This window comes from Mustelus asterias, chromosome 22 (genome assembly GCF_964213995.1).
Source record: "Mustelus asterias chromosome 22, sMusAst1.hap1.1, whole genome shotgun sequence".
Lineage (NCBI taxonomy): Eukaryota > Metazoa > Chordata > Chondrichthyes > Carcharhiniformes > Triakidae > Mustelus > Mustelus asterias.
In genome coordinates, this window is record NC_135822.1 from 61,923,392 (window position 1) to 61,938,199 (window position 14,808).

At 42.8% G+C, this 14,808-nt stretch overlaps 1 protein-coding gene across 1 annotated transcript in view; it reads right to left on the bottom strand.

The window, feature by feature from the left end:
• ido1 (indoleamine 2,3-dioxygenase 1) overlaps nucleotides 1-14,808 on the bottom strand; it is a 44,090-nt gene that overhangs the window by 16,879 nt on the left and 12,403 nt on the right. The window contains exons 4-6 of the mRNA XM_078239380.1: nucleotides 11,838-11,956; nucleotides 9,651-9,665; nucleotides 6,544-6,643 (exon numbers count right to left, since the gene is read on the bottom strand). Coding sequence (XP_078095506.1) covers nucleotides 6,544-6,643; nucleotides 9,651-9,665; nucleotides 11,838-11,956 — 234 coding nt within the window. The remainder of the gene's footprint in view (nucleotides 1-6,543; nucleotides 6,644-9,650; nucleotides 9,666-11,837; nucleotides 11,957-14,808) is intronic.

Consider the following 14,808-nt stretch of genomic DNA (forward strand, 5'->3'; position numbering starts at 1 on the left):
GCCAATACAGATACAGCTCCAAGTGAATGGACACTCATTGGATATGGAGGTGAACACGGGAGCAGCGGTATCTGTCATAGGGGAACATGAACTCAGGAGGTTACGATTGGGTATCTCTACACTCAAGTTGAAGGAAACTAAGGCAAGATTCACAACTTATGCAGGAGAGCCACTACGAGTAGTAGGGACCACGTAACTTCGCTCACATATGGACAACAAACAGTTCAACTCGACTCCCGTTGAGAGTGGTACGAGGGCCAGGTCCCAGCCTTTTGGGAAGAGACTGGTTACAAAAACATCCAGTTGGATTGGAGGAAAATTTTCAAAATGGGCACTGGAATGAGGTAATAGGAAAGACTATAAGACCATAAGACATTGGAACAGAATTAGGCCACTCGGACCATTGAGTCTGCTCCGCCATTCAATCATGGCTGATATTTTTCTCATCCCCATTCTCCTGCCTTTTCCCCATAACTCCTGATCCCCTTACTAATCAAAAACCTATCTATCTCTGCCTTAAAGACACTCAATGACCTGGTCTCCACAGCCTTCTGCAGCAAAGAGTTCCACAGATTCACCACTCTTGGCTGAAGAAATTCCTCCTCATCTCTGTTTTAAAGGATCGTCCCTTTAGCCTAAGGTTGTGCCCTCTGGTTCTAGTTTTTCCTACTAGTGGATGCATCCTCTCCACGTCCACTCTATCCAGGCCTCGTAGTGTCCTGTAAGTTTCAATAAGATCCCCCCTCATCTTTCTAAATTCCACGAGTACAGACCCAGAGTCCTCAACAATTCCTCATATGACAAGCTCTTCATTCCAGGGATCATTCTTGTGAACCTCCTCTGGACCCTTTCCAAGGCCAGCACATCCTTCCTTCGATATGGGGCCCAAAACTGCTCACAATACTCCAAATGTGGTCTGACCAGAGCCTTATACAGCCTCAGAAGTACATCCCTGCTCTTGTATTCTAGCCCTCTTGACTTGAATGCCAACATTGCATTTGCCTTCCTAACTGCCGACTGAACCTGCACGTTAACCTTAAGAGAATCTTGAACAAGGACTCCCAAGTCCTTTTGTGTTTCTGATTTCCTAAGCATTTTCCCATTTAGAAAATGGCCTATGCCCCTATTCCTCCTTCCAAAGTGCATAACCTCACACTTTTCCACATTGTATTCCATCTGCCACTTCTTTACCCACTCTCCTAACCTGTCCAAGTCCTTCTGCAGCCCCCTGCTTCCTCAATACTACCTGTCCCTCTACATATCTTTGTATCATCTTCAAACTTAGCAACAGTGCCTTCAGTTCCTTCCTCCAAATGTCAATGTAAAGTACCCAGAGGTTTTCAAGGCAGGCCGTGGAAAATTAAAAGGAGTCAAGGCGAACATTTATGTGGACTCAGATGCTCAACCGAGATTTTTTAAAAGGAGGACCAGTTCCATATGCGCTACGAGCGAAAGTGGAGACCAAACTGAAGCGATTAGAAGAACTGGAGATAATTCGACCCATACAATTTTCTGAGTGGGCTGCACCAGTAGTCCTGGTGATAAAGTGGGACAGCACAATCCGCCTTTGTGGTGATTATAAGATGACGGTGAATAAAGCATCTCATTTAAACAAATATCCGATGCTGCAAATAGACGATGCAAAGCTATCTGGAGGCCAGATATTCACAAAGCTGGATATGAGTCATGTGTACCTCCAGTTTGAACTAGAAGAGACATCAAGAAAGTTTATGACAATACACACATACAAGAGTTTATTCAAATACACTCGCCCACCACTCTGTATCATCAGCGTGTGCCATATTCCAAAGAGTAATGAAAGGCATAGTGTAGATAATGCCCAGAGAGGCAGTTTACGATGTTCTAATCACAGGAGCTACTGTCAAGGAACACCATGAAAATTTAGCAGAAGCCCAGGCAGAGTCATCTGTGAGGAAGAACCATCTTCAATAATACTGCAATCAATCTAGGTAACTGAAGTTCCTCATCCCTGGAACCAGTCTTGTGAATCCTTCTGTACCCTCTCTAATGCCTTCACATCCTTCCTAACGTTGGCACCCAGAACTGGATGCAATATTCCAACTGATGCCAAACCAGTGTTCGATGCAAATTCAACATAATTTCTTGCTTTTCTACTCTCTGCCCCATTAGTAAAGCCTAGGATGCTGAATGCTTTATTAACCATACTCTCAACTTGTCCTGCCACCTTCAATGGTTTATGATCTGCTCCTGCACACTCTTTAGAATTGTTCTGTTTATTTTGTATTGTCTCTCTGCATTCTTCCTTCCAAAATGACGAATTCCATCTGCCACTTGACTGCCCATTCCACCAAGCTGTCAGTGTTCTTTTGAAGTTCTGCATTATCTTTCACACAATTAACAGTGCTTTAAAATGTTATGTCATCTACGAATTATGTAATTGTGCCTTGTACACCAAGGCTTAAATCACCCATAAATATCAGGACGAACAAAGGTCTTAACACCAACCCTGGGAAACTCCATGACAAACCTTCCTCCAGACTGTAAAACAACCATAACCACTACTCTGTTTTCTCAGATAAAAGTGTAAAGTGCTGAGAAACAGCACAGCTCTGGCAACATCTGTGGAAAGAGAGAGATAGAGCTCACATTTTGAGTCCAATATGACGCTTTTTCGGAATTCTTTCCTATCAGTCAGCCAATTATGTATCCATATTGCTATTGCTACCATCCATGTTATTCCTGGAGTTTTAACTGCTCGTACATCTGTTGTGTAACATTTCATCAAACGCTTTTCAAAAGTGAGTTAGCTTGATTCTGTGGCAATAGTTTAAAATGTATAAGTGAAAATTTGTTTCTAAGCTTCATAGTAATTAAGAAATAATCCAGGGGAAATCATACTTATCTGAATATTTATTGAAGGAAATTATAAATTTAATCTGTCTCCACGAAGAGGAGCTTTAGAATCCAGTGTCTTAAATGAACAAGAGTCCAGATGGCAAAACAAATCACATCAAATGTTCACTTCAGCTCTAAAAGTGACCTCAATACAACCTACAATTAAATCAGCGCAGGACAACGGCTAATTAAGTTTAATTATAGGACAACTGGTGAGACAGAAAGTTTTATCTTGCATGCTGCTGATCAAAGATACAGAGGATCACCACAGATCACAAGGTGACTGAGTGCATTGTAAACAGGGTGGGACTTTGAAATAGTCATCGACTTCAGGGAAGATAGTGGAGGATATACCCCAATCTGCATCAACAATGATGAAGTGGAAATTGTTGAGAACTTCAAGTGTCTAGGCGTTCAGATCATCAACACTGCCACTATAGTTAAGAAAGCCCACCCACGCCTCTACTTTCTCAGAAGGCTAAGGAAACTCGGCATAGCCACTGCTACTCCAATTTTTACAGTTGCACCATTGAAAGCATCCCTTCTGGATGTATCGCAGCTTGGTATGGCTTCGACTCCGACCAAGACAGCAAGAAACTACAAAAGGTTATGAATGTAACACAATCCATCAAGCAAACCAACCTCCCGTCCATTGACTCCGTCTACACTTTCCACTGCCTCGGGAAAGCAGCCAGCATAATCAAGGACCCCACACACCCCAAACTTCTTCTACCTTCTTCCGTCAGTAAAAGATACAAAAGTCTGAGAACATATACCAACCGATTCAAGAACAGCTTCTTCCCTGCTGCCATCAGACTTTTGAATGGACTTATGATATATTAAGCTGATCTTTCTCTACACCTAAGTTCTATCAGAGGTAGGTTCTTTACGCAGAGAGTGGTTGGGGTGTGGAATGGACTGCCTGCAGTGATAGTGGAGTCAGACACTTTAGGAACATTTAAGCGGTTATTGGATAGGCACATGGAGCACACCAGGATGATGGGGAGTGGGATAGCTTGATCTTGGTTTCAGATAAAGCTCGGCACAACATTGTGGGCCGAAGGGCCTGTTCTGTGCTGTACTGTTCTATGTTCTATGTTTATCTGTGACTATATTCTGCACCCTGTCCTTTCCTTCTCTTGTATGTACACTATGAACTGTATGTTTTGTCTTTATAGCATGGAAGAAACAACATTTTTCATCACCCCAATACGCGACAATAATAAATCAAATCAAAAACTTCGAGAATTGGGTGAGTAGGAATTTGGTGCAGGAGTGAGAGGAGGTGGTACTTTTTTCTTTTATATATAATGGTTTATATAAAATTGAAGCAGCATAGTTAGGTGAGTGTAGCTGTCCTTGACATCAAAGCAGCATTTGAGCAAAATTAAAGTCAAGAAGTCACACATTCCACAAAGATTGTGGTTATTCAAGCCAATCATCTTAGTCCCAAGGCATTCTTGCACGAGTTTCTCAGAATACTGTCCTAGACCCAACCATCTTTAGCTACTTTAACAATGACTTTCCCTCCAGCATTACATAAGAGCATTACATGTTCACTGCCAATTGTACCATTTGTAACTCCTTGGATACTGAAGCATCCCACGTCCATGGCAAAGCCTTCATCTCAACGGCAATTAGGAATGAATAACATATATTGGCCTTGCAAGTGATGCTGACATCCCATGGATAAATAACAAAAAAGCTTGGGGGAAGTGGGTGGCAGTGGAGAGTTGACATGGTAGATGCTGAGAAGCTGTTTTCCCGACTGGGAAGTCACCAACCGGGCACCTTGGTCTCAGGATAAGGGGTTGGCCATTTAGGACTGAGAAGAAATTTTGTTCGTCACATGGTTGTGGCAGGTGGAGGTGGAGGTGGCAGATGGAGTTTAATTCGGATAAATGCGAAGTGATGCATTTTGGAAGAAATAATGTAGGGAGGAGTTATACAATAAATGGCAGAGTCATCAGGAGTATAGAAACACAGAGGGACCTAGGTGTGCAAGTCCACAAATCCTTGAAGGTGGCAACACAGGTGGAGAAGGTGGTGAAGAAGGCATATGGTATGCTTGCCTTTATAGGACGGGGTATAGAGTATAAAAGCTGGAGTCTGATGATGCAGCTGTATAGAACGCTGGTTAGGCCACATTTGGAGTACTGCGTCCAGTTCTGGTCGCCGCACTACCAGAAGGACGTGGAGGCGTTAGAGAGAGTGCAGAGAAGGTTTACCAGGATGTTGCCTGGTATGGAGGGTCTTAGCTATGAGGAGAGATTGGGTAAACTGGGGTTGTTCTCCCTGGAAAGACAGAGAATGAGGGGAGATCTAATAGAGGTGTACAAGATTATGAAGGGGATAGATAGGGTGAACGGTGGGAAGCTTTTTCCCAGATCAGAAGTGAGGGGTCACGGGCTCAAGGTGAGAGGGGCCAAGTATAACTCAGATATTAAAGGGATGTTTTTTACACAGAGGGTGGTGGGGGCCTGGAATGCGCTGCCAAGTAGGGTGGTGGAGGCAGGCACGCTGACATCATTTAAGACTTACCTGGATAGTCACATGAGCAGCCTGGGAATGGAGGGATACAAACAATTGGTCTAGTTGGACCAAGGAGCGGCACAGGCTTGGAGGGCCGAAGGGCCTGTTTCCTGTGCTGTACTGTTCTTTGTTCTTTGTTGTCAATCTTTGAAATTCTGTACCTGAGGGCTTTGGATGCTCAGCTGATGACTGTATATAACACTAAGATTAATAGTGTTTTAGACACTGAGTGAATCAAGAAATATGGGGGTAGAGCAAGAGAGGTGATGTAAAACTTCAACTATTATGTTATTAAATAACTGAATAGATGTTTCCTGCTTCAATTTCTTAAGTTCTAATGAACTTGTCAATAATGCTGCTATGGAGATGGATGTTTCTTTGAGTCAAGTATCCCTCAACAAAGAATAAAAAGGATGGCTATCCATAAAACACTGTCACTTTCTCCCTGAACAACAATCAAGGACAGCAGAGGTGTGGCAGCAGGACATTTATAAACCAGCCAGTACAGGACACTGAAGGAGGTGATTCGGACAGGCAGGTCACACTAGATTCAGTGAGATGTAATCCCAGTTTGGAAATGAAGCAAATGTAAACTTTAACAAAGCAGAAGTTGTATATGTTTCAACTCAAGTCTTTGTTTCACACTGTTGGCTGTTTGAAAGCTAGTGTTTATCTCGTTATACTGGACAATAAAGGGCGGCGCAATGGCACAGTGGTTAGCACTGCTGCCCCACAGCGCCGGGACCCGGGTTTGATTCCCTGCTTGGGTCACTGTCTGTGCGGAGTCTGCACGTTCTCCCCATGTCTGCATGGATTTCCTCCGGGTGCTCCGGTTTCCTCCCACAGTCCGAAAGACGGGTCAGGTGCATTGGTCAGGTGCATTGGCCATGCTAAATTCTCACTCAGTGTACCCGAGCAGGTGCCAGAGTGTGGCAACTAGGGGATTTTCACAGTAACTTCATTGCAGTGTTAATATAAGCCTACTTGTGACACCAATAAATAAACTTACACATGAAATCACCGGTAGATTTTAGACAGTTATTGGAACATTAGAAAACCTTGACATGCTATTGGACCAGGCATTGCATTTTACTGCTGTAAGCTTGTAACATGTTTTACTTTTATTGGGTGTACCTTGATGCCTTGTACTGCTGCCAGCTCCACCTCTAGTGTCACCAGGAAGAATCCTTTCGCGCTGTCTCCTCCAGGCAGTTTGAAGATAACGTCCAAATTTCTGGAAGAAATGTAGTACCATCTAGTGGCCATGCAAAGTACCATCTTAAAACCTTCCTTTGCCACAGTTTCTTTCAACCATCAATATCTTAGATGTTCAAATCTTATATTGTTAAATTTGTTCTATGCTTTTGAAGTGAATCCTCTTCACTGAACAGAATTGAGATGGAACTTCTTTGAAGAGATTATTTGTTTAGTTTTATTAAGTCAAAATAACATTGGGCACACATAGTAATAGCTCAGAGTGGCTCATACAAGAAGGAAAATTGAGGCAAGATTTGAAGTCTGGCAATATTAAAATATGAAATGAAAAATGGAAAGAGCTAGAAATCTGAAATAAAAACAGATAGTTCCTTTCAGGTTAGTTAGTCTTTGTCAAGAGAAAACATAAGCTATACTTGTTGAGCTTAGGCCCTTCTATAGAATAAGTGTTTTGAGGAAACGTGAAGAAGCTGGGAGGAGAAATCAAAATATTTAAAAGGGCAAATACTGAGAGGAGCTCTAAAAAGGGTAGACAGCTCCACTACCCAAAGCAGAGAGAGGGCAGTTGGTTTTCAGTGTCTGTGTGATGGTGTGGACTGAGCTATAAATCATTAGATATCATGCAGCAAGATTATATCTCAAAGGCAGTGCACCAGACCAGTGGTTCCCAAGCTCTTATATGACAAGGTACACCTCTATACTGTAGGAAGAATCTTTGAGGCACACCTCCTATTTTTCTCTGTCTTCTTCCCTTATTGGTAATTTCATTTGTAACTTCTCCCTGCCCTCTCGCTTGTTTTTTTTTCTAACCTCTCCCTGTCTCTCCCAATCATCCAAGGGTTTTTTTGAGATTTTGCTTTTTGTGTAGATACATGGGACCTTTTCTCTTTAGCTCCAAGTCCCATTGGCCATGTGCATGGGCCTGACCAACAGAAAAAATCTAAACCACGCATGAGTGGCTCTTTCCTAGTCAGCTCAAGGTTTGTTGGGTCTTGGAGATGACCAACCAGAGAGCTGAAGACAAAGGTTAGTTTTAGTTTAATTACATGAATTTTGAATCATTTAGAATCTTTTCTCACAGCATACTTGGGGGGTGGGGGGGGAGGATTTCATGGCACACTGGTTGAGAACCACTGCACTAGAGAACCTTTCTAGTGACAAGATTTTTGATATATGCTGTGGTTATGTTTGCCTTTGCAGAGTGAGCCCCATAACGGTCAACATGCTTTAGTTGTGTTCAGATCATACCAGCTTAAAAGCTCAGCTGGTGATCATATTCACAGCATGTTACCTTTTGAGGGGAGGCGATGGCCTAGTGGTATTATCGCTAGATTATTACTCTAGAAACTCAGTTCTGGGGATCTGGATTTGAATCCCGCCACGGCAGATGGTGGAATTTGAATTCAATAAAACATATCTGGAATTATGAATCAACTGATAACCATGAAACCATTGTCAGAAAAAACCCATCTGGTTCACTAATGTCTTTTAGGGTAGGAAATCTGCCATCCTCACCTGGTCTGGCCTATATGTGACTCCAGACCCACATCAATGCGGTTGACTCTCAACTGCCCTATGAAATGGCCAAGCGAGCCATTCTGTTTCAAGGGCAACTGGGGATGGGCAAATGCTGGCCAGCCAGCGACACCTGTCTCACAAATGAATAAACAAAAATACTGCTCATCATACATTATATCTGTGAGCACCCAAAAACTCCCCAGTGCCTGTGTCACCTGTGTAGCCAGAATAACTATGTTTGCAATAGACATTCACAGGTTCTGTCCACCTGAGGAATCAGTCTGTTGCCGGTTGTCAAAAAGCATGAATAATCGTAATGATATGACACTCGTGAAGCCAACAGAAGGCAAATCCATTACAACACTCTGGTCACATTTCATTCTGATACCAGAGTCATGTATTCTTCTACAGTGATTTTAATGGGACACAGGCTTGCATCTGATCCTGTCCAGGACAAGTGAATTGAGACTTTTCAAACTCTTTTCAAGTTGGACCCAGACAAGGCATCGGGGAGAGGACCCTTAAATTATTTCAATCTGATCTGACAATTAATGCATTGTAAGTTCAATCTGGAACTCCATCAGTACCTCCCAGAAGTAACATATCAAATCCCACAATGAATATGCAAATGAGGACAAGCAAATTAAAACTCATCTAAAATTTGATTAATTGACAGGAGTAAACTTAATGAGATCAAGTTACTTGTCCTCCCGGTCTACAAATGGAAGCTTATGCATGTTAAATTATAAAGTTACCCTTAAAATTTGAAAAATCATGAAATGTGGAAAAGGTGACATGGCCCCCAATCTTTCACAAACCACAATGGTCACTCCAACTATTTTAATCTCCAAATAAAAAATGCTGCAAAAGGATCCGGAGCCCAAAGCTAGTTGAGGATAGCCCAACATTCCAAGTTAACCACTGCTTATTCTGTTTGTATCTCAGCATTTTAAATACCCAGATCGATATCCTTTCAATCTTTCATAGAAATCATAGAAACCCTACAGTGCAGAAGGAGGCCATTCGGCCCATCAAGTCTGCACCGACCACAGTCCCACCCAGGCCCTACCCCCACATATTTACCCGCTAATCCCTCTAACCTACGCATCCCAGGACTCTAAGGGGCAATTTTTAACCTGGCCAATCAACCTAACCCACACATCTTTGGACTGTGGGAGGAAATCGGAGCACCCGGAGGAAACCCACGCAGACACGAGGAGAATGTGCAAACTCCACACAGACAGTGACCCGAGCATCGAACCCAGGACCCTGGAGCTGTGAAGCAGCAGTGCTAACCACTGTGCTACCGTGCCGCCCTTGGTCTTTTGGTATGAATTGAACTTTGTTGACTTGTTTTCATTGAGCTGCAGGAGAAGAGAGAAGGTGGCATCTGGTTTAGATTTGGGAGGAGGATAGTCATTCTGTCACCGCACTGCTGAGGTACACCTTTTCCCAATTTGAAAGGCATTATTTCGAAGGGGAAGAGAACAATGATAATCCTTACTTACCTCAGCTCCATTTCCCTGGAAATATTCACCAAAGATTTATTTGGAAGAAATAAAAAAAAGTTAGCATTTTCTGAAACATATATGAACAGCAAAATTAGCAACCGTCATTCAATTTACACGATTTTTTTCATGTGCAATGTGAGACTTTTAACATGGAAAGTGAGGTGGGTTTGGACCACAATTAATACAAACATTCTCATAAAGCACGCAATAAAAGCGAGGCACCAGAGGAGGGTGCAGCAAAGATTGCCTTTGCCCAGAGTCTTGCTCTTGGTATTTCTCAAAGCCAATGCATCAGGGTGAAGCTATTGAAATCAGGGTTTCTCAGTAGTTTATCTTGCCATCTGTGGATAAAGTGAGTGCTATAAAGGGATTAATATGTCAGTGGTCACCCGATTATTGAAGGGAGAGACATACCAGAGGAAATATTCTAATAGTCTGGTGTGAATGAAAACAACCCACTCCGAAGGTGAAAAGTGTGGTTTTCTGAATTTCTCATTAACATTCTAGTGTGATGCTAGTGTACCTTTAAGAGATGTTCGTTTCTAAATCATGTTTTCTGCAGTTGTTACTACAGCACTGGTTTGACTGGAGATGTCTTTTTATTACTGCTTAAATGGGGGTTTGTTTATTTTTACAGGGATGTTTATGGCTCTGCATTGTTGGGAGAACAAAACTGGTTGGCAGGTCAGGTGAGTCTATCTAGAGAATTGTAGACTTCATCCAAAAGACTCAATTCCAGTATCACATGAGCATTAGTCTATGTTGTATTAAACCTGTTTGAAGGGTCTTGTTTCTGGGGTTGGTTTGATTGGGACAGCTCCTATATTATCATGGTTGTTTTGATGTTGTTTGTAATTGATAGAAGTTATTGCTAATATTCTTACCATACGTGTTAACTGTATTCTTAAATAAACTTTGTTTGATAAAAGCTCCCCAGTGGGTCATTTGAATAATACCTGAAGTGAAACCTATCATGTTTATCCTAGCCAAATTCAAGATGCAAAACTTATGATCCCAGGTGGGCTCCATAAAACACTTTGGAGTTTCTGACCTGAACCAAAACAACAGATAAATAATTACAATGGATCATTGTCTTGTTGACAAAGGATTTGGGAATTCCTCAAAGAAACTTTTTTGTTGTGAAAAACCTGCTTATGATCAGAGATGCAAAAATGTCTTTGTCAGCTATGCATTCAGTTTCACCTTCTCATGGTTTGTTGGTTTCACACCAGTGATGAAAGGGAGAACTTGGTTAAAAGAACATGGCTTTGTAACTTTGCTAATAGGATCAGGATTCAAATACTTCATTTTTATCGATTTCAGTATTATACAAGTGAAATATTCAGTCACACAGCATAACAAGCAATTTGCTTCAATACCTTTTTGGCTTTGAAGTTTTGCCTTTACAAAATGTTTTTTTTTTAAACAGTGCGAAATTTGATTTTCTTTTATGTTGAGTTGCACGTAAAAAATTCTAAACAACTTATTTTTTAATGGCTTCATCAGATTACTGCGGAATCCTGGAAAAGTGTCTTGCAAAATGTAGCTCAACAGTTTTTGATCCCACTCTACTTAAAATGTGTGGACAAAATATTAAAGAGAACTGATGCTGAGAAATTATTCCTGTTGTTGTGGAATTTATGACCAGGAGCACAATCTAAATAATTAGAGCTGGAGTGAAATTCATAAATACTTCTTTCCACAAAGGATAGTAGAAGTTTGGAATGGATCCCACAAACTGTAGTTGATGCCAGAAAATTGTTGGTTTTAATTCTGAGATTGATAGATTTTTGTTCACCAAAGGTATTAAGAGTTAAGGAACAAGGCAGTTCAATTGAGTTAGCTTGTAGATCAGCCAGGACCTCATTGAATGCTAGGACAGGCTCAAGGGACAAAATGGCCTTATCAGTTTCTATGTTCCTATCCCATTATTCATTTACAAGGCTCACACATGATGGATGAATAATTTCCTGAGGTATTGATTGCCCACCAGCACATGGGGTAAATCCCAATATCTGTCATCTTCAAACATCGATAAGTAAAGAAGCAGAGTCAGAGGAGAAACTGAAGTATCTTGCAAGTCTTTGATCAAGTTACCACAGCCATCAAGGGAGGAAAAGGAACACCAACATAACAATACATATGTCCCCATACATAAGTGGAAGAATTTATCGAAGTTCTTACCCATTGGGGTCCTTTTTCTTCCAATTTGTTAATACACAGTCTGCATGAACTAAGATAGGTGGTAGCCCAAGGATTTTGGATATTTCACAGAATGGCACTGCAAGGCTCTTGGGCAGCATCTAGTATTGAAAATAACACAAGAAATATCAACACAAGTCGGCCATTTGGTCTGCTGAGCCTATCCTGCCATTCAGCACAATCATGGCTGATCTTCTTAACCTTCCAACACTTTTTCCTTAGTGTCCTAAATATCTATTGATTTATGTCTTGAACCTATTGACTGACTGATTACAGCTCTCTGGGGTGGAGAATTCCAAAGATTCACAACCACTGAATGAAATAATATTCTCCTCGCCTCAGTCAAACTATGACTCCTAATTCTGGACTCCAGCAATACCAAACAATAAAAATCAATCTTTTATTGCCAGCTATGGATCTTCAGCTTTCTAGGCCACATGCTCTGGAACACCCCATGCTGCCCATGTTTTTCTCTTAATTTAAGAACTCCTCGAGTACTCGGTATTGCAATCACCTGATGACCAAGTCTTCCTCCGATTGCCTACAACCCAATGCCAGCGACAGTTATGGAGACCAACTTGCAACCGTTGACAGCTCTCGAGCCTGTTTCCCATGATGCCCTCTCATTCCTGTGGTCCTACCCGTCCTCCAAGAGTTTCCTTTTTACTGTGGATCTCCAGATGGTCCATGTTGAGGTCCTTCACTTTATGAGCCGTTGAACACTCCAACCTTTGCTGCCAGTAAACCTCTTGGTACTGAGGTGTCTCCTCAAGAAATACTCCACAGGCAAGCGACAGGGAACACAGATCTATATTCAATCTACTCGCTCCAACTCCAAACATTGACTGCCCACATAGGGCGGTTCCCAACCAGCTCACCTCACACCACAGGTCATATGACCCATTCCCTTAAAGGGGCTATGCCCCAATATACATAACACCCCCTCCAATTCATAGCATCCCTACAGTGCAGAAGGAAACCCTTTGGCCTATTAAGCCTGCACCGACCATAACTGCATCCAGGCCCTATCCCCGTAACCCCATGAGTCTACATTACTCATCCCCCTGACACTAAGGGGGAATTGAGCATGGCCAATCCACCTCACCCGCACATCTTTCGGACTGTGGGAGAAAACTGGAGCACCCGGAGGAGGCCCACACAGACATGGGGAGAATGTGCAAACTCCACAGACATCACCCAAGGCCAGAATTGAACTTGGGTCCCTGGGGCTGTGAGGCAGCAGTGCTAACCACTGTGCCACGATGGCGCCCCACCATTACCATCAAAGTGTGGGATCAAGCTTGGTTCAATGAAGAGTGCTGAAGGGCACGCCAGGAGCAGCAGCAGCAGGCATACCTAAAAATGAAGTTGTCCATGAGTGAAGTAATTGCATGCAAAATGGTGGGAGCAGCATGCAATGGACAGAGCTAAGCGATTCCAAAACCAACAGATTCAGATCTAAGCTCTGCAGTCCTGCCACATATACTACTGAATGGTGGTGGAAAATTAAGCAACAATCAGTGCAAAAGATAAGGCTGAAGCATTTGCATCTTTCAGCCAAAAATGCTTAGTGAATGATTCATCTTGGCATCCTCCTGAGGTTCCTAGCATTACAGATGCCAGTGTTCAGACAATTTGATTCACTCCAGATATGAAGAAATGGCTAAAAGCACTGGATACAACATTTCAGCAATAGTACTGAAGACTTGTGCTCCAGAACTAGCGATGCACTTAGCCAAGCTGTTCCAGTACAGCCACAACACTAGATTCGAACTGGCAATTTGGAAAATTGTCCAGGTGTATGTCCTGTGCAGAAAAAGCAAGACTAATCCAACCCAGCTAATTACCGCCCCATCAGCATTGTGATGGAAGTGGCCATCGACAGTGCTATCGAGTGGCACCTACTCAACAATAAACTGCACACTTTAAGCTCGGTTTGGGATTTGCCAGTGTGATTCAGCTCCTGAACACTGTATTCCAAGCAAGGTTAAAAGAACTGAATGGTCGAGGTCAGGTGACAATGGCTGCCTTGAGTGACACCAAGGAGCCCGGGCAAAATTGGAGTCAATGGCAATCCGGGGATAAACTCTCAACTGGTTTGGACTCGTGCTTCACACAAAGGAAGACTGTTGTGGTGACTGAAGGTCAATCATTTTAGTCCTATTACGTTTCAGCAGGAGTTCCCCAGGAGTGTCCTAGGCCCATCCACTTTCAGCTGTTTCATCGACGAACTCCCCATCACCAGAAGGTCAGAAGTGGGGATGTTCACAGATGATTACACAATGTTCGTGACTCCTCAGTTACTGAACCAGTCCATGTTCATATACAAAACCTGGACAGCATTCAGGCTTGTGCTGATAAGTGGCGGGTAACAATCGCAGCACATGCCCGGGCAATGACCAACAAGAGAGAATCCAAAACATCTCCCCTTGACATTCAGTTGCACTCCCATCACTGAATCGCCACTGTCAACATCATGGGGGTCCCCATTGACCAGAAACTGAACTGGATCAGCCATATAAATACAACAAGACATGTCAGGGGCTTGGAATTCTACCGACAGTAACTCACCTCCTGACTCCCCAAAGCTGAAGGTGTGTCCAGATAAGTGCAGCTCCAACAACACTCAAAAACCTTAACTCCGCAAGACAAAGCAGCCCGTTTGATTGGCGCCAATCCAGTACTTTCAACATCCACTCCCTCCACCACCGAAGTAGAGTGCCAGAAGTATGTACCATTGACAAGATGCCCTGCAGTAACCCACCAAGGCTCTTTTGGCAGCACCTTCCAAACCTGTGACCTTGACCAAGTAGAAGGACAAAGGCATGGGATCATCATTACCTGAAAGTTCCCTTCCAAGCCAGACATCATCCTAACTTGGAAATAGAACATAGAACAGTACAGTACAGAACAGGCCCTTCGGCCCACGATGTTGTGCCGAGCTTTATCTGAA